At 38.8% G+C, this 19,557-nt stretch overlaps 3 protein-coding genes across 3 annotated transcripts in view; all 3 read right to left on the bottom strand.

The window, feature by feature from the left end:
* LOC111258676 (uncharacterized) overlaps positions 1 to 2,001 on the bottom strand; it is a 28,865-nt gene extending 26,864 nt beyond the window's left edge. Inside the window, exon 1 of the mRNA XM_086967559.1 lies at positions 1,409 to 2,001. Coding sequence (XP_086823685.1) covers positions 1,409 to 1,812 — 404 coding nt within the window. The 5' untranslated portion in view covers positions 1,813 to 2,001. The remainder of the gene's footprint in view (positions 1 to 1,408) is intronic.
* Positions 2,002 to 2,039: 38 nt separating this feature from the next.
* LOC111258674 (uncharacterized) lies at positions 2,040 to 9,318 on the bottom strand. Its single transcript, XM_022830135.2, has 2 exons — positions 8,766 to 9,318; positions 2,040 to 4,782 (listed from the first exon to the last, which is right to left on the bottom strand). Exons 1-2 carry the CDS (start codon positions 9,316 to 9,318, stop codon positions 4,253 to 4,255), a joined length of 1,083 nt encoding a protein of 360 aa, XP_022685870.2. The 3' UTR covers positions 2,040 to 4,252.
* Positions 9,319 to 12,249: 2,931 nt separating this feature from the next.
* On the bottom strand, positions 12,250 to 19,542 carry LOC111258682 (uncharacterized). Its single transcript, XM_086967558.1, has 3 exons — positions 18,907 to 19,542; positions 15,849 to 18,580; positions 12,250 to 15,581 (listed from the first exon to the last, which is right to left on the bottom strand). The coding sequence occupies exons 2-3, from the start codon at positions 15,868 to 15,870 to the stop codon at positions 15,064 to 15,066; spliced, it is 540 nt and encodes a 179-aa protein (XP_086823684.1). The 5' UTR covers positions 15,871 to 18,580; positions 18,907 to 19,542; the 3' UTR covers positions 12,250 to 15,063.
* Positions 19,543 to 19,557: the final 15 nt, after the last annotated feature.

The raw sequence follows: 19,557 nt of genomic DNA, 5'->3' as shown, positions 1-19,557 counted from the left end.
CGGTGATAATATATATATATATATATATATATATATATATATATATATTATCACCGGTTCTGAATCGTATCGTGCGGGGCCCGACGCTCCAAAGGGTTCCCCGACTAGTACAGGGGACACCGGGACAGATAAAGCCTTCAATTACCTTCTTCAATTAACTTCAATTTCCAACTTTATACAGGGCATCTTCTTCCCGCAAGGAGGGGTGCGTGCTTGAGATGCGTGTCTAACAGTCGTAGTTGTATTTTTTTGTGATTTGTGTTGTATTTTTTTGCGGTATTTTCCTACTGCAAGACAATCCACTGATGACTTCAAATTGATCTCTGGCTTGGCGATACGAGTTTGTGGCCTCTCAATTCGATACCTGAACACAACTCATCACCTGTCGCCTTTCAACTCACCAACTCATCGTGTTCCAATTTATCTAATTAGCATTATCATATCCGCCTTATTATTACGTACAGATAAAACCCGTTTGCCCTTTCACCAGCAGGCTCGTTCGTGATCTTTTGCAATAGCATTCTCAATGTGTCCAACGGTGCTATTGCCCTGAATCTATGCTATGCTGTGTAATTTTTTGCTGTTGCCAAACAAACACCGCGATTAAAAATAAGGATGCCAACAGTCTATACAAAAGGTTCCTTCGCCTCAATTCTACTAGCACAGAACACATCGGGGGGTACTTCTTGTCACTTTCCTCACTACAGACATCGAAGATCTGGTCGTGAAACAAAACGTCTCGTCGAGTAGTTATCAATAGCTTCTATTTTTCGTTGCTACGTAATATTATCGTCACTCGATCCTCAAGCTTGCTCTTTCTACCTATTGAAACCTAGAGGAGACCTAATCAAGATAGCATATAGCACTCTTAGCAGCCACCACATTGTTCCTTTTTCTGTTCGGCGTTTCACAGTTGGTTGCATTTATTTTTATTGCTATCGCTGCAATTGCTGCTGCTATTATTGTTATTGTTGTCGCTTTCGTTGTCGTATTTGTTGTCGTCATTATCAACCATAATCCTTATAATGCACTTAAAATATAATGAAATGTTATCCAGTAGTATTGAAGTGTCAATAATGTCAGTATTGTTTGTTGTTCTTGCTAATTCGTTTTGAATAGAGCGGGAACAAAAGAGATACAAAAAGCCCCACACGCCCGCTTGATAGTGGTGCTTTTTAGCGTGCTGTCGTGTTGAACGTGACATATAGACTTGTATGACATAAATTAATAATAATGATGACAACAGTAGTAGGTTCGGTAACTGCGACTTGGTTCCTGTTCCTATGTCCATTTGCTGTACCAGATGATTTATAGGATCGCACTTTTACTAAGCGTCAGCTATCCCCAATCAAAATACAAATTTGTTTTACACAAGCTAAGAATTGTGCTCTCGGAGAACAGTCATGGCGAAGTATTCATCGTGTCGCGGTCGTGTTTCCGTTCCAGTTTTTTCGAAAGTTCACTGCAGCTCATTAGGTGACGGCGTACAGCGCTTCGGTCACCGGATGAATAATGACAGAAGTTGCACTTGAACGGTTTCTCACCGGTGTGAATCCGCCGATGTGTCTCAACGCTGCTTTTCCTTGTGAAGTTCTTGCCGCAGATGTCACACTGGAATGGCTTTTCGCCCGTATGAACCCGCATGTGCCTCTGGAATATCGATGCAACTAGCGTCCGGTAGGGGCAATAGTCACAGCTGAAGTATTTGCCCTCCTCGACCACGCTCATCTCCATGCCGTCAGGGAGGGCCCAGCCAAAAGGAGCCATTTCTTCAAGGGACGAATCGGGTTCGGGAAGAATTCGCATCTCCATGTTACTCGGAACTGAGAAGATCTCGTCGTCTGAAAAGCGTACAGGGTTCAAACATACAAAAAACCACAACCCGCCGGTGGGGTACGCCAGTCAGGCCGACAACGATGAAGAAGATTACAGAACAGGCGATTCATTTCGTCCGGAGATCCAGCACACAAAAGGGATAAACCGAGGTGAACAAGAACAAAAAACAAATAAAACAAGGAAAATCGATATAAAAACTCCACATCATTTTCGGTAAGTTAGAGGCAAGTAACAATTTAAAGGAAAACTCGATTACAACAGATTTATAGTTCTCAGAAAAGTACACATACCTGATTCCCAGATATATTTCCAAAACTCAAAAATGAAACAAAAAAATTTAAAAACAACTTAAAAATTGTGCTCCGCTATTACATTGTACGTAAAAGCACAGGGAACCAAAGCCAATAAAAGGAGGACAATAGAGAACACAAACAATGAAAACTAATCTTTATTACTAGCTCGAACTCAGAACAAAGGCTTCATGGGTAGAGTGAGCATATGTAACATGGAGATCCAATGATGAAGACAGGTGCCGCCATGAAAAATTTTAGTGCACGTCAACTCTTTCCCCATTGCTATGAGAATGGACGACCTCCGATCGTTCATCCTGTAATTGCGACGAGCTTGCTCACTCAATGCGACCAAACAAAGAAGACACGCCTTGATTTTTCTTAATTGACACAATAAAATCAGACCATCACATATTTATTTGTAACCTTTATCGCCTTTTTTTCATATGAATTCCACTGTTTACTTTTTTCATAGCCTCTACCTTTGCGTGCACGTATAACACCACCGTGCTTCTATACATGCTACACGCCCTCAGGTCATGTGATACACTGACAGACATTTTACATTCACAAGTAGCATTAGGGTTGCCAGCAAAGTTGTTATAGTAAATGCCTTCTTACTGATCGTTCACGCGAAAGAGTGAATACATTTTTTCATACATACGCTTACGTTGGTGCGTATGAAGTGCCTTAATACAGGTGGCCTAGATCCATCGACATCAGTTGAAATTGCTTTTGCATGAAAGCACTTCGTACGTAGTGGATATAACGCTATACACTCATGTATCGAAATCATATCAACCAGTCGAACTGTACGGGCCCTGGTTGAATGGTTCTATTTGATTTGGTAAAAATGAGCCGTTCGATACGCTCATTGAATGGACCCATTTGTCCATCATGATATTGTTACACACAATGATAATAACTTACATATGACGCTATTTTTGATTAGTCAGGTAATAGTACTAATAACAATAGTAATACATAGACTCTGAGACCACAAGTGTACAGAGCTGCAATCATTTCCGAGTATACAGAGGGCGCTTTATTTGCCATCGACGACGTTTATCACATTCATCTATGCTAATATGGGAACAACTCGCGGTGGGTCTCACATGGCGCGGTTGGATTAGAGGTAGCAGATGTTTCTGTTTAACACTATTTAGGTTTGTTCGAATTATTGTGCCACATTACACTGCGTATAACTGATTTTTTTTCATAATTATAGGTTTTCACAAGTATGTTTTGCTTGAAAAACCAGCGGGCTACCCGGCAGTGGAAGCACTGTGCTGGAAGGTTTATCGCAGTGCACCTTAGTTTGTTTAACTTCGAGCTTGGGGATAAGCAAGCGGAAAATCGTTTCCGGAAAAACATATTTTCATTAATGCAAGTAGCAAGTGATTAGTAAACAACAGCCTCGCCTGAAATTGCACTTCACTGAGTCATTGCGTATAGACGCATTTTTGATTTGAGAGACCCACAGTCAGCGGTGCGAGTGCTGCTTAACCTCGCTCTCGGGTTTGACACAGACACACAGACGCACACACGCAGGATTACTTAGTCACAAGAAAACATTTTAACGATGCCAAACATCCTGCTTGTCTTATTCAATATGGTTCATCATTAGATACATTACAGTAATAGGTACCCGCTCCCATTGCCACAATCTCAGGAATGTAATACCGTGCTGTACATTTCATCTGGAACTTGTATAGCGTATTGCAGCCGTTAAGAACAAAGTCACATGTTACATTGTTACAATACACCGCGTGCCGACGTCACATTCTAATAGTATTACAACTGTTGCACCATAATGTACATACAACACATGTAAATCAGCTGTTATTACGTTTTACCCAGGCTAGCTATGATCAGCTTGTCTATGTGACTCCCCGCAGCTCAATGTTGTTGTTTGGCTAGCTACATATGTTCCCCATTTTGTTCTGCGTACAACAGTTCCCGAACTGTTGTCTAGACAAGCTGTTGAGAAGATCACTAGATACTTTTACTACCAGTCTCCGTATCTCGCTATCAATGTCCCATTTTACGCCCCCTTCTTTTATCCCTTGTTTCTAAGCTACTAGCGACCCCTGCCTCCTTCCCTCTGCGGTGGCTCACAATAGCCGCTAATGCGACGTCTGAAGATGCCTTTTCAACGTAGCCCTATCAGCGGCTCGATACCCGCACCGCGTACACGCATAAGGCCGTTCTCTAGAATGCGTTCTTTTGTGTATAGCCACACTATATCGCTGTGAAAAGCGTTTCCCGCATACGTCACACTCGTACGGCTTTTCGCCCGTGTGGACACGAAAATGCCGTCGAAGACTGTAGGTACCCGCTGTCCGATATCCGCACAGAGCACAACCGAACAGCTGGTCTGGTCCGGGGGTGAGTCGCCGGAGACAGTTGGCTTCGTCCATTGTGTAATAGCCCAACTCGGCTGTCCATGAGCAAGCACCCGCAGCCGACGCGCCCCACTTCGCGACGACGGCTGCCGCCGCCGCGGCAGCCTCTGCGGCCGCCCCTAACGACACTGCAAAAGCGTTGGCGAATCCAGCAATACAAAAAAAAAATAATGCGAAAACGTCGACGCCATTTATATCTCTGTTTATCATTGTGTATGTAGTAGCAAGTCTGGAGCTTTTTCCAGTCGATAGTTATTGAAATCGAATTAGGTGATTTGAAAGATGCGTACAACCTGTTTGCATCTATGTATAATATAGTAGTATCACTACTACGATAACACTGCTGCAACAATGAAGACGAAACGGAGCTAATCAGCAAAAAATGTTGAACATATCGAAATCAACGAAACCATGCGTAAGTTATTCTTAAAATGATTTACATACTGATTGTCTTATAAAAGTGTTTGGGTTTCGTTGGCTAAACTTTATTACGTGCCGATTGAATTTGTGTGTTGGGTGGGTCTTTGATGATTTTGCTGTATATCCGTTTGAAGTTGCGGGTTCATTTGAAAATCTGGAAGAAAACCACTGAAATTAGTATTTGCTCAATGATTATTTCAAGCTCGAGAAAGCCAATCAATCGAATCGCAACTTCATATACATCACAATGCCCTTACTAGCATTCATAGCAGGAATAGCAATAATAAGCGTGTGAAAACATTGATTTAACTTATGTTAATTTAAAGAAGTTACTTCTTGAATCAATTCAAATTTATGGTTGGGTTCTGACTTTTTGCTTCTTTATTGTTTGTACAAGGTCGTACGAACTTATGCTGACAAACTAAAGCACAGGCTGTTTTCATTCCTTCTTTTAATGTTCTTTCGTCCATATATATATATATATATATATATATATATATATATATGGTCAGTGAGACCGTTCGACGTTTCGATACTCTTCGCTTTTAAATCTTTAGCAATATCTGTATAGGTTTTTGTGGCGGACACACGTACTCTGTTGAATTGCATTTAGCATTCACTGTTTCGTGAAGAGTAGTTTTAGTGTTTAGACATCGACACTTACATTAAATGTATATCTGAAAGAAAGTAATCATTGTTTTTCCTCTAACTTGTTTTTGTTTTGCCTCAAGGTATTTCGCATATATTATTCTTTTTAGCCCTTTGATTGCGATACAAAAAGGTGTTTTTTGCTTTCAACACAAAAGTAGCACGTTCTGAGTCAATTTCTTGGCCGTTGATTGCGAAAATCATATACACGTGAGCAGAATAGAGTATGCTTCTGAATATCTTCTTTTACCATTGAGTAGATTCATCTCAGTAAGTGACCATTAGGATTCAACGGGACAGCAACATTATGTGCGCTATTTATAACCACTTTGATTATATATATATATATATATATATATATATATATATATTGGGGGTCCAAAGTGGAAACATGATATTTGGTTTAGGATGTTAGTCACAATTATTTTTCCGATCTAGGATTTATTCGAAATCAACGTCGCAAGGTTTCCTTAGTACTGCAACTTTGCCCTTAAAAGCACAAAAACCTTTTTTGCATCACAGTATTTTCTGTTCTTTTATTTCAAAAGTTACAATGTATCTGTTTCTTCCTGAAGATTAATTCTTGTGTGTGTACGTGTATAATTTGTTTGTTTTATTAAATACAATTTACTCTGTAGATGCAAAACTCATTGTAAACGCTCACAAATCCTGTTTAAATACATGTGTATATATATATCTATATACATATTTTCTTTTTATCATGCGTACATAAACGCTGTTTCCATTTTTTTTTTAGGATTCAGATCTTCGGTTAGCGCAACGATGGGGTTATGACCAGTATCATCGTTATTCATATTATAACTTCATCATAATTATCACTATCCTAATTGTTTTAGTAGTATAGTTACATTACTCCCATTATTTATATATTTTTATAGTTTTCCAGTATTTTATTCATGTTGTGTTCATGTTTAATTAATTAATAGCATGTAGCTGACTTCATTGGAAGCTTTATCTTCGTACTCAAAATCTACATGGACCCTTCCAAACACACATTTGCGCACAAGCTGGGAAAACATATCTTGATAGGTTTTATTACTTTATATAATTACCAGTCTAAGTATCGTATTTTCCTGATAATCGTTCTTACACGGGTATAAATATTACACAAATTCAATGTATGTTGTTTCGTTAGTTATCATAATACCATTTTTATTATACTATATTTCGTCCTCATTTTCATCACTGTATGTGTAATATATTAATTTACCGTACCAGGTTCTTCCCTTTCACAATTGTTACATGAAGATCTACAAATATATTCATACTGTCATCATCTAAAACCCAGCAATGGGCACATGCACACAACACATATTTAATAATAATAATAATCATATTATTATTATGAACATCGTTATCATAAACCATTGATAAAACAAAACCACATACGCTTACACACTGGCTTGCTGACTTCCTGTCTGCCTCGATAAGCTTTAAAAGCTCTAACATATCCCTGTGTCACACTGGGTATTAGAAAATAGGTACGTACCGTATAAAACTTAATTAATATGAACATGATAGTTTTGTTCAGCCTGGTTTCATCGATATCCGTTTTAGCAAAAAAAAACATTTAGATTGTTGCAGGCACACTGAAATGTACACACAGAAACGCGACGACATAACAAAAGAAACAAATGTACAAAAAACACAACTCGGAAAAACACTTACTGTTTGATTTCAAAGTACGAAATTATTATGGGTACTTCGAAATTACACTATATCACGTACGATTCAAACCGTTTTGATGGGGATCTTTGCTCACACATATTGCCCAGCTCGGCTCCAGTTCATACTGCGCCTTCATCGTATCTTCAAAAGCTCGAGTAACAACAATGAAATTCTTTGTGGCCCTATGGGCTCAAGATAACTCACTGCCAGTGAACATTTTTCAGTAAGCAGAAATTAGAGCATTGAAGAAAAGATCGTTCTTTGATTGTGTTCGTTCTCAAGAATGTACACAACAGGTACTTTATGCGGTTTCCTTAACCAAAATTGGCCTATTAGACACAGCAGCTCGCAGATTTTCAGATCCAATATCGCCTGCTCAATACTTCCAATTCATGACGACATGTCATTCAAATTTCTCGCAATTCCTGTTTTTGACTATGTAGCATTGGGCTTGAACGTCTAAAAAAATCGATTAAGAAAATAAATAGTAAATATTGAAGATAGTATAATTGATTAAAAAAGTTAATTGATTTTCCCTTTGATCTTCGCTTGTTGGCTGTATCTGTTTATAACATTACCTTGTATGGTATTACAGGTATATAAATCAATAACGAAATTATATGCTATTATTACCATACAAACGCAAGCGATTTACAATGCTCTTCTGTTCACGTTGTTAACGGACTGCAATCATAAAATACTCCTTCAAAACTATTATCAACTAATTACAATTATATATATATATATATATATATATATATATATATGTATTGCCATGTTTTCTTCTTACATTCAAAACACTGAGAAATAATATTAGTGGTGACGCTCCTGCTATATATATATATGTATATATATATATATATATATATATATATATATATATGTATGTATGTATATGGACTTCTTGTTTGCCGCCGTAAATTGAAACTGTTCATATTTAAAAAAATTCTTCTTGCGGATGTTTTTGTTATGAAAAACTTTCACATACGATTGTAAAAGATTCATTAGTTGGCATTGTAACCTTATCTGTCACGTGCTGTTTTCAATCATAAATAATAGTCTTTTCAGATTTACACCGCGCAAATATCAAGTAGAGTCTCTTACATATAACTGCAATTTTTTGCTCTTCTCCTGCTCCAATCTATTGTATTTATCTCTTCCTCTATATATATATATATATATATATATATATATATAGAGAGAGAGAGAGAGAGAGAGAGAGAGAGAGACAGAAAGACACAGAAGGAAAGCAAAATAGTAATCTTATTATTATGATAGATCCTGTGGCGACATCCTTAAATTTCCTTGCTCTTTCATATGTAAATAAAGTGCTATGCGCTCATATGAAAAAGTGGTTCGTACTTTGGCCTTCATTTATGCAATCGCGCTCCGTCAATCACCTCATCACGTCAATTTATCCGATCGAGCCATCTATTAATTATATAATGTCGATAGCTATTTTCGTCATTTTCTTAACCTCCGAGCAGTACGACATCATCAACGTTTTTCGTGTGCGCTGCCATTAACTGGGCGAATATCTGACATCTTGTCTGGTGGGTGTTCATTTCACGGCGAGATCTCGTCGAAAATGTACCGCATGGACACGAGAAGGGCTCAGCCTCTGGATGTGTCCACCGATGCGTGTCCATGATGCCAACCTTGTTGAAACGTTTGTCGCAATAGTCGCACTTAAATGGCCGTTCTCCCGTGTGCGTCATCACATGCGCTTCGAACACCTTCTTACCTTTGGCTTTGCCGTACTGACAGATAGGGCATGTGTAATTATTGCGAACTACGGCTCGCTGTACGATCTGCTCCATTGTCTGAACGGAAATGCGTTGTGGCCCCACAGCATTGGGGTTCGTAGGCTCGTCGTCAACGACGCCACTGCCGTACGGATCCGAGGATAAGGTGCCTGCAGGAACAATGCATGGTTGTGAAGACGACGGCGTCGCCATCGCTTCGAGCGAGTCGTCGAGACAGAGTACTGGCTGCGCGCATCTTCGGGTGCCGAGAATACCCACGGACATTGCTAAGGGACGGGTCACCAGGAAGGTAAGAAAGTAACACTAAGTCAACCAACGAGATATTTTTATGCATTAAGCGTTTTGGAAGATGTCGTCCAGGAAAATAGTAGCACAGATATCTGCGGCAGGCATATGGTGTAAAGGACAGAAGCGCAATAAAAGAATTAATTACACAGTGGAAGCAAGAGGATAAGTTGGACAGGAACCTCCATTGTTATACCCTTAGTCATACTTGATTCACCAATTTTACCAAATATATTTGAATACTAATACAAGTGTATGTGTATTCAGTTTTAATTAGCCTGTGTAAAAAAATAAGCGGTTAAGTGCCTTAAACAAGGACTCTTCAGCCAGTTAAGCACAGTCAAAACTCAGTTGACTACGACAGCTACTATTTAGCATGTATATAATACCAGTCAAATTAAGTAACACGAATTACTTTATTGATAGGTATTCGTACTAGAAGCTATGTTGTTCCGCTTGAAAAAAAACCGACAGTTATCCTGGCCAACAAATGATGAGATTGCCGTGCCACCATGTACATGGTTTCTACTGCTTCGCCGGTCTCTGGAAGGGGTAAATTGAATTAGATGCGCACTTTGCAGCGGTAGCGATCACATTGGTATTAAAATATACTAAATCTGTGTTTAGAAACCTTACAGAATCATAAAAAGAACTATTATGAGAAAAAGGAAAACACAATGATATATCCTCGTCAATGTTCATTGATATATATATATATATATATATATATATACACATACATATATATATACATATATATATATATATACATACGTTGGCATATATTTGTGTCATACATATATATTCATCGTAATATACATAAATGTAGATCCAAGCCTGAGTAGGAAGCTGCCATTTTAGTAACCTCCTTACCTCTTCTAGAGAAGAAGAGTATGTCCTTTATGTTTTAGACAACAAAAAAGCGTTAACCTGTTTCACTCTTAAATAGATATTCAGTTCGCTGGAAATCGTTACCTACATTTTCTTTGGCCCTGTATACATATTCTTTCGCTCCACATTATTAGCTTCCCACTGCTTCCATGTCTAATCAATAATACGTAAGCTAGTAAATCATCGGTTCCGACTGTTCCTAGGCAGCATTATTTCTACACATCCTTAAATTATACTGCCTAAAGTGGTAAAGTATTCAAATGCAATGGATGATTTCAGTTTATTATTAACAACTGAGGGGAATCACCATTATATTACCACAAGTGAAGATCTTTGAATATGCGGTTATTAATATGTACTGTCAGATTAGTGAAGCATGGTAATGCAGCAAGTCTCAGTGCTACTATTAATCAAATGGAAAACAGGCGATTCAGTTCCGTAGATTATCGTTAATTCGTAACCCGTTCTTGCGGAACAGACGATACCAGTCCAAGACCAGATTAACCATTCGTAGAAGTTTATGTTTTCTCTCTGCTACTGTCTAATATATCCTAATGTTATAAGCATGTCGTTCAAATCTGTCGTTAAATCTTGATAATTACACGTTTTCAAGAAGATATTAAGACCCCTACAAGAATCTGGTCATCTTTCTATGCCGCACTGTCTGCGGGAGTGATGAATTGATGAAGTAATTAGTTCCAGATAAGAAGACACTTTGTCCTCATTAGCACCACATATAATTTTGATACGGTTGCTTTCGTTTAGCCGTATGCCTCTTCTCGTTCCCTAATAATAGTAATGATTTCCTCATTGCTTCTATGCAATACATTTTGAGTAAGTTGTTCGTCTGTTTTCTTTTCTAACATTCGTTGTCAACATGAAATGAGAATTCGCTACCCCACTGCGTTTTGTAGCTGCACTTGTCGCACGTGTACAGGCCGCGTTCGTGGGTCATCATTCGATGCGAGTCGAGGTTGTTCCAGGTCTTATATGCCTGGCCACACGCATGACATCGGTAAGGTCGCCGGCCCGGATGCATCTGCAGGTGGAGAAGCAGCTGCGTGAGTTGGCTGTAAGAATTCGTACAGTAGCAGCAGACGAAGCAGCGTTCATCTTTGCGAAAGCACTGCGCGATCGCGTGATACACAGCGTTACAGTTATCACCAGAGCCGATAGCGACTGCGAGGTCCAGTGGGGGATCGACCGGGATCTCCATTGTCTCAAGCTCTTCGTCCGCCAGTCGGGCTATGGACAGACGCAAAGCAGCTGATCCAGCAACTGCAGTGGCAGCTGCAACCGTAACAACATCCGCTTGTGTACCTGGAAATATGCCAATAACAATAACAGTAATAGGGTCAATCGATCGGATGTCAGGTGAATCAGGATGGAGGAAGTCAACGAGGAAAACCAATAATAGCTCCGACTTGTTTACAAGTACAACGTAATGCGAGCTGTAAGTAACCAATTTTTATGTTTGCGTTTATTGCCATTATAAGTATCCCACCTAAATAGTGGTGTGCATAAGTGAGACGTTCGTGGTGTACCGGTTATCCTCAGGAAAGTTAGGCACCGTAAACCGTAAGCCGCACGTTGAGAATAAGCAAAATTTGTCGATCTAGTGCATTAAAATTTGTTAATATTGTTCAGTTGTGGTGTATTGGTAACTTGAAGGTGTTGCAAATCTATCGGATTGATTAGTATATCATTTTATGCAGTTTCTAGATCTTGCAATTTCGACATAGTCGACACAAAAAATGCTGCCAGAGAAGCTAATTATGCCGTGGACGTGTCCTTCAAAGATGCGACCGTATCACCTGTAAGTAAAGAAAACTGTTAGAACTGTTACTCGTAGTATATGTCCAACTAGTGTTATTCAACAGGGTATCTGATTTTTATAGCTGGAAAAAACAGATATGTACGCATTACATATACGTTTAAATAGAATTTTATATAACACACTCGCATAATTAAGAACTGCTTACCTCAAAACAACATTGCAAAATTAAAACTCCAAGCTAATAGATTTGAGAAATATATTTATTTTACTTTACCATACTTCATAAGCGAACACGTGAAGTCTCGCATGTAAATGTACGTATACTTGCTTTATGTATATATGTGGGTGTGTATATATTGAGAGCAAGATGTATATAGACATATAAATATGTGTATGTAAAGATTGGCTTTGTAAATATAATCTGCGCAAAAAATAAATTTCTTTTACATATATGGATACAATCCAAAGTCAATAAATATATTAAATGTTTATGTTTCGTTGAAGTAAACGAGTACGCTAGGGTTATCAAAAGAAATCACTTAGTAATAAAATACAGAAACTATTAGTATTTTTCTGTTTTCGGTAATATAACCATTTCGCACGTTTACTACCATCGAGTTCATGATAACACACAGGACTCACAATGCAAACAAAAGCCACTGGAGCTTACGGGACAACACCAAACAACTAAGGTTCATCACTTATTTCAACGTCGTTTTCTAATATTGATGTTGGTAAAAATAGTGATAATTATTTTAAAAGTGGACAACCATGTACAAAAATATTGATTATGTTTCGACTGGTCCGTCCAAACCGGCTTCTTTGCCTATAAATATATGTCATTGCTATTTTTATAGAAGGAAGTCATTGTACACTACGACGACAAACAAAAGCGGAGTCAAATACATAGCATCAGCCGTGCTAATTCGTTATCGTTGGCTTTTTCCATCTCAGCAGTAATTATAAATTACACACAACAGTCTACTATGAACAGGATGAACGCATTGAATATGGTTCGAAACGCACGTAATTTTTCGTACGCCACAGGGGCAAGAAATAGCAATCAGGTCCGCTTAGTAAAGCAGATTTTCTCTCTATGGGAAAATACCACAGCCCGTTCGGTGACGTCGTAGTTGGCAAGCATCATCTTTTAGCAAACAAATGTACAACCAAATCTGGCCATGTTTTAGTAAGATACGATTTTTGAGCCATACACACATGAGAAACGTGCAGAAAATATGCAGGTTAATAGAAAGATAGGAGGAATAACACTTCCTGACAAAGTTACGGTTCAATTGCTACATAAAAGAGCAGGGCAAGTAGATTCGCAAAAAAGTACCACATTGTAGTAAAAATTTTTTTAATAAATACCTATTTCTCACTTTGTAAGATTTTCGATTTTTTTTAATCTTGTTTTCTAAGGCAGGAGCTATTAAATATAATACGCTGTGATACCCCCACATTGAGAAGAACCTTATAGTATATTCAATGAGCTCGTAGCCCTCGTACATTGAAAACTTCACGCGGTCACAGCTACACGTTACACATACAGGCTCAGAAATACACGGGCGCACATATCCTACCCACACAGAGCGAAACACTGACTTTTATTAAGGTACGTCACCATCAACAGTTAGATGCTATGGCCTTGCTCAAACTGTGAAGAGCCAAAAGAAAATGGAAGACCGCAGTCACGATCCAAAAACAAGGTTTATCGATCTGAAGCTATTTTAAATATTTTCTATAATACATCATACGCAAGTATCGCAAACATCCCATTACTAAGTTTTTCCATAAATGCATGGCATTATTACAATCGGACAATAATCGTATTGCAATATTTTCAAATGCTTCACAGCCTATATTTCGGTCGTAAGCACAAGCACACAGTTATTCTATTATTATATATAGTTGTATGGACCCGGCTTCCTGGTACGTGGACATAACTTGAGTTGCATGTTCGGCCGGATATGGCGGTTTGAAGCGCAATTCTACGCGCAATTCTTCGATGTAATAAAAATCGCGACTTCTAACATAATATAGCAATTATGCAATAGAGCAATTATTATTATTGTAGAGTATTAAAGATATTTTATGCTGACCCTCCATCAATAGTTTTGCTTTACGTACTCAGTTATTAGCTTGAATTATGGTTCATGTTCCTCAGGTGCACAGCTCTAGATAGGCTCCAAACTCTTCGTTTTTGTTCGAATACAATTAAAGACGTTCTTCTTTACAGCCACAAATTTTCTTGCTTTCATCGCTGAACATACAACCTCTTATAGCCTAGAGTGAATCCACAATTCAAATCCATGCCCATGTTGAGGAAGTCAAAACTTAAATTCCCTTTGATCATAAGTTATCATCTTGTTATCACAAAGAGTTTCTTTAGGTAGGCCTTTAAAAGCGGCATTGACCGGGTACATCAATTTACAAGTAATTTCAGTGCTAATGAACGCCACCATATTGATAAAAGCTTCTTTTTTAATAGAGCAGCTTTTATTTATCTCCCCACTTAACCTATATAAGAACCTTTACCTACGGGTTATTTGTTATAGGCAAAAGAACTCTACTCCATATCCAACTCTATATGTGCATTGTTTCACGAAGTAATATCAACATCGGTACGCAGACTCATTCAGCTCTTGCCAACTTTTCAAAATAGTTTGCAGTTTGTTATCGCCCTGATTCAAAGCAATACGAAAACACTTGTTGAAAATGCTATCTAATATACACATATTTTTATACTGTTGTCAACGTTTGACACCCAAAGCCATTCTCAACTTACTACATAATAATAATCATATACACTTATGATGTATAGTAATACCTCAATCGATTGCACGTTTTACACCCCGTTACTAATCGCTGAAATCATCCACTAGCTCGGCTATTATATATTACTTTACCAGTTGCACTCGTTGTCACCCCACTTAATTTATTTCGTTCATAGTCATATAATATTGCGTATCATGCACTGATGTCACTTTTTTCTGTAACAACGTCACTCTTCTCACCCTAGTTACTAATACTACACTATCCAACTATTACTACTATCAGCGGAGGCCAAAATGGCTCCTTTGCTCATGTTTCTTCACATTGTACTCGGCATAGTCGCGATAATCACAAAAGCGACATTTGTGAGTGCCAAGCGCCCGCATCTCCGACTGCTGGCTCCATCCCCCGCGCACCGTTCGTCGTAACACCCCACACTGGTACGAGTGCACAAGTAACGCGTTGTCGTCGCTGGCTTCGAACCCGCATCCCACGCAACGAGCGTCTGCTGTACAAGCCCCCAGTCCGCCAGGCACCACTGGGCCCCCGTGTGGAGGTCCAAGTGTCGCAAGCGGCGGTAACGCAGGAAGGGGAGGCAGGTTATCCCCGAGCGCAGTAGCTAATGCTGCTGGAAGACCGACAGCGGCGGCGGCGGCAGCAGCAGCAGCTGCCGCCGCCGCAGCAGCAGCAGCAGACGCTGACGGTCCTGCCAGTGCAGACGCTGCGCTACCCGACGAGAGTAAAGGTGGACCCGATGCTGCGTCGTCTGGAGGAGGTGTTCGCGCCTGAAGCCGCTGAGCTGTTGATTATCCGCAGATATGAGGGCATATGGAAATGGTGAAGTTAACGGTTGCTCCATTATCATTAGAGGCTAGCTTAAGCTTATATGATATCATCAACGCATTTAGGCAATGCATTCTAGACAGGTGTGACGAACGAAGAAAATGACATATGGTAATTAGATATTTGCAGTACTTATTATTCGTTTGCAAATAAGATATGACAATTGGATATAGGTTCGTTGGACGCTGGGACCGATTAATTGGGTTGCTGAGCAGCAACCTACCAAGAATGGAAACACCCGCCATGCCCGTGTCAACAACGGGAGCAGCTTCACTCGTGGGGATCAGAATTCCGCTGCCGGAAGCGACTGCAATAGACACGCAATGTCATTAGGGGCTTGCCTTCGTAACTGTTGCAAATCTAAAAATAGAACAGCTTTAATATTGCTATAAATAACGGTATGCGTTCTCACTTCTGATATTACACGATGATCTGAATTAAAACTTTTCATACAGACACGATCCGATAATATGGAATAGCTTCTGGCTTATGTGATGGGTCGTCTTTATTTCCGTCGTTGTTGTCAACGGGCGAATCTCGCTGTTCTCGTTTTGTTCACTGTATTCGTTTTGCGTACGTCCAAACTCGATGCTCACTTGTTGAGCTACTGTAGGATTGATAGCCAATTCTTGCAGATCTAATAAGTGCGTGGATATTAGAATTTGAAAAACATACAAAACGTGCTGGAAGTCATTGATGTTGTTCTATGAATGCAAAAAAGTAACCGTAAAAACAACAAAATGTGAATAAAAATAATATAATAAATTGACGCAAAAACGCGTATGTTCAGACTTATAATTTCAGATAGCTACGCAGGATGGAAAGAGGTCGTCGCAGAAGATCCGCATGCTTAAAACAACCTAAAAGAAGAAGCAGTATTAGAAGCTGTACTAGAATGCGCACACGCGACCTATTGAGTTCTTATATGTTAGCTGAGCAACGCATTTAATGTATCAGAGACTGCGGAATAGATCAGTTTTACAAACGAAGTCTCCCCTGACTTATTAGATACTTGTAAAGGTGCATTTATTTCAAACAGCGATAATAAAAAAAATAGGCATATCTGCAACAACTTGAAGCTAGAACAGTTTTTTATTCAGAACGGGACTGATATTTAATAGATCTCATCTTCGACACAGACGGAGCCTGACTATTAAGTTTAGTGCACATGCTCTATTTTTACTAGCACTCTTGCAGATGCAACTATTCCTACTACTCAACAGCGATAGCTAGCATCACAGCTTTATTTAGCCGATTCAACTTCTTTGCGAGTACCGTTTACCTAAAAGGTTAAACCTACATTTGCTAGAGTTTATTATTATATTAGAATGGTTCACCAATTTCAGCAGTTTCATGATTTCGATTTCATAACTTTATTGAAGTTAGTTAACGCAGCGACCGTACTGGCATACAAAAAAAAACTATTTCATTCATGTTGGCTTGAACTAGGCCCACAGTCACGTTTATTTGCTCCATATATGCGAGGCAATAGTTTCGTCCTTGTCACAAGATTAATACCACTCTAAAAATAGTCCACTCTAAGTATATATACACGAGCTCAAACGATTCATATTACTATATATATAGCGATGACAATAGTATTGAACAAAACCAAGAAATTTAGGTAGCATACGTTGTTTGATACATCAACTTGTTCGCATATTCTCGTACGATTCTATAGTAATAATAAATATAATAACAAACACAATAAAAATGTTCGATAAACTAAAAAATAACCATAGGTACAATATATCGAACCGTATATTCATGAGCAATACCTTGCACCGGAATTGGCCGGTTCCTTTCCACGATGTCGGATAAGAAAAGCAAATTATGAAATCTCATACTGCACTCATACATCGTCAGAGCGGTCTTAATTAGAAGTTCCTAAAAAAGGAGCAGGCATGTAAATCAAGATAAGAGCAATGACATTTACCAACAGCCTTTATAACTTCCAACGATTTTTCACCAAATTTACCTTAATATCTCTTTTAAAATATATCTCATTAACTTCAACTTGTCCTTTTTTGTTTTACCCACATGTAGGTTTTACACTTTTCACAAAACACATACCATATCGAATTAAAAATGTGTAAAGTGACAAAGTTGCAATTCTTTTGGCTGAGCAAATGCAGCCACGTAAGCTCGAAAACTGCAACTGCTAGCAGCCTAACTCTGCAGTACCTAAGGCGTGACTATTCTTATTTACCTCAATTAAAATATAATACCAGTAATATTATCGTGTAATGTTATGAGTGTGTCAATACGAATGTGATAAATCTTTTAACGTTTTCTCTCAAAGTTTACGCTTTATTCACGAAATACAAGAATCATTCTGTTGATATGTGTCCGTGAAGAGGGCGCTTGAGCTGATGCCGTTACGACTACTACCAATGTTTTTTGTACAATCTGTCGTATGCGTCAGGTCAATAGAGACAAAAGCCGGACAGTCATCGCATGTTAACCTACAACTTCGCTACAGAACGGTCAGTGCTACTGTAATGCACTATGAATCTTAGTCATACCTGACTTTGCTTTAAGCTAATTGAGTATCAGTTAGGGTTGTTACATTTCTTAATAAACGAGCTCATTTTAAGTAATAATGGTACCTCGTACCCAAGTATGAACAGCCAACTCTCAAAGTTGGCAATGTGTAGTACAAATCCGGGTTATGCAGGGTCGTCAACGGTTACATTACCGCTCAGCCAAATCTTGTTTCTCAATAGATCATTTGTCTGATGCTTGAACAGTCTGCGGACAAGGTTCATGTTGTTAGGGTCGTGCTTATTCGAACTTTGCTATCAATTAAGGCGATTTTTACTGCTTCTACTCTTGAGGTTACGACTACTGGAGAAGGCGAATCCGATATGGTGCTCACGCAGCGATGGCTTTTTTCTATAGCAGACTCTGCATTCACTTGCGAGGCTATGCGTTTGTATAAATCCATTCATGAACCTGAAAAAAATCACGCGAAATGTTAGTTCGAAATTGGCTTAAAATTTGGCAGATCGCAGTTAACATATACGTGTAAGTTCCATTAGCAATTTGAGGCGGATATATATATTTAGTTAGCTTGATCCAAACGCTTCGGATTGACTGCCAATGACAGACCTTAGCTCTACAGAGTATTTAATTTAGAAAATCTATATTTCGATTAATGCTTGAAGGGTCATTATATTTTTATTTTTTACCACCGGTAAAAACGATGCTACTTCATTTCGACATGAACGAAGCGTAATATTTTCTGTATGATATCGTTTCCGATTCTTCATCGTAGCTACCTTTAAACTTGTCGATGTCCTTGCCGTCACTGAGCAAAATCGGCGCTTGTAAAGCCGTTCCCTAACATGCATTTTTCCGAGTTGACATAAGCACTTGGGCTGTTTCGCACGATAGAAATGCTAGTTACATTGAAGATTGGCCAGATAGTCCTCAACGTTTATTGTAGTCGGCGCTTTATCGGTTTACCCCATGTCTAATTGATAAGTAATTATTGTTGTTCATCCTGCACGTATTTGTACATCGATAAAGTCAAGGTTTGAAAATCTCAACTGGTTTACGATTGTGATAACTGACATAAGGGAAAGCATTCCCTATTCCGCTACTAGGAATAGGAAATAAGGGACATACTGGAATAAAGGAAAAAAGGGACGATACTGAAACATCAAGCTTTTGCACACAACGTCATTATGCAGCTGGAAACAAAAAACATGCAACTCATGATGAACTGATACAACCAATTGGTTATGAGAACCATCCAACCTTAAGATTGTAATAATAGCGAACTGAATAACCAATTTTATTGTGTGAGCAAAACCAACCAAAAAATATTGCAATCAAAGAATCTATGAAAGGTAACGTAAACAAGAGAAGATCAATATCATGGGTGCAAGTGCAGCGGTGCGCTGGGTGACAATGTTGACGAGCATATT

The sequence above is a fragment of the Varroa jacobsoni genome, unplaced genomic scaffold (assembly GCF_002532875.2).
Source record: "Varroa jacobsoni isolate VJ856 unplaced genomic scaffold, vjacob_1.0 scaffold_254, whole genome shotgun sequence".
Classification (NCBI taxonomy): Eukaryota; Metazoa; Arthropoda; class Arachnida; order Mesostigmata; family Varroidae; genus Varroa; species Varroa jacobsoni.
The sequence above is the reverse complement of the archived record's forward strand: the minus strand, read 5'-3'. Positions and strand labels throughout refer to the sequence as shown.

Bases quoted from the DNA above. Each gene is read 5' to 3' on its own strand.
- LOC111258674 (XM_022830135.2), bottom strand. From the start codon at position 9,318: ATGTCCGTGGGTATTCTCGGCACCCGAAGATGCGCGCAGCCAGTACTC. The intron at 4,783-8,765 runs GTTAAGAAAATG...GATTTCAATAAC, and splicing joins TGATGTCGTACTGCTCGGAG to TATCGACTGGAAAAAGCTCC.
- LOC111258682 (XM_086967558.1), bottom strand. From the start codon at position 15,870: ATGGCGGGTGTTTCCATTCTTG. The intron at 15,582-15,848 runs GTAGGTTGCTGC...GATAATCAACAG, and splicing joins GGCGGGTGTTTCCATTCTTG to CTCAGCGGCTTCAGGCGCGA.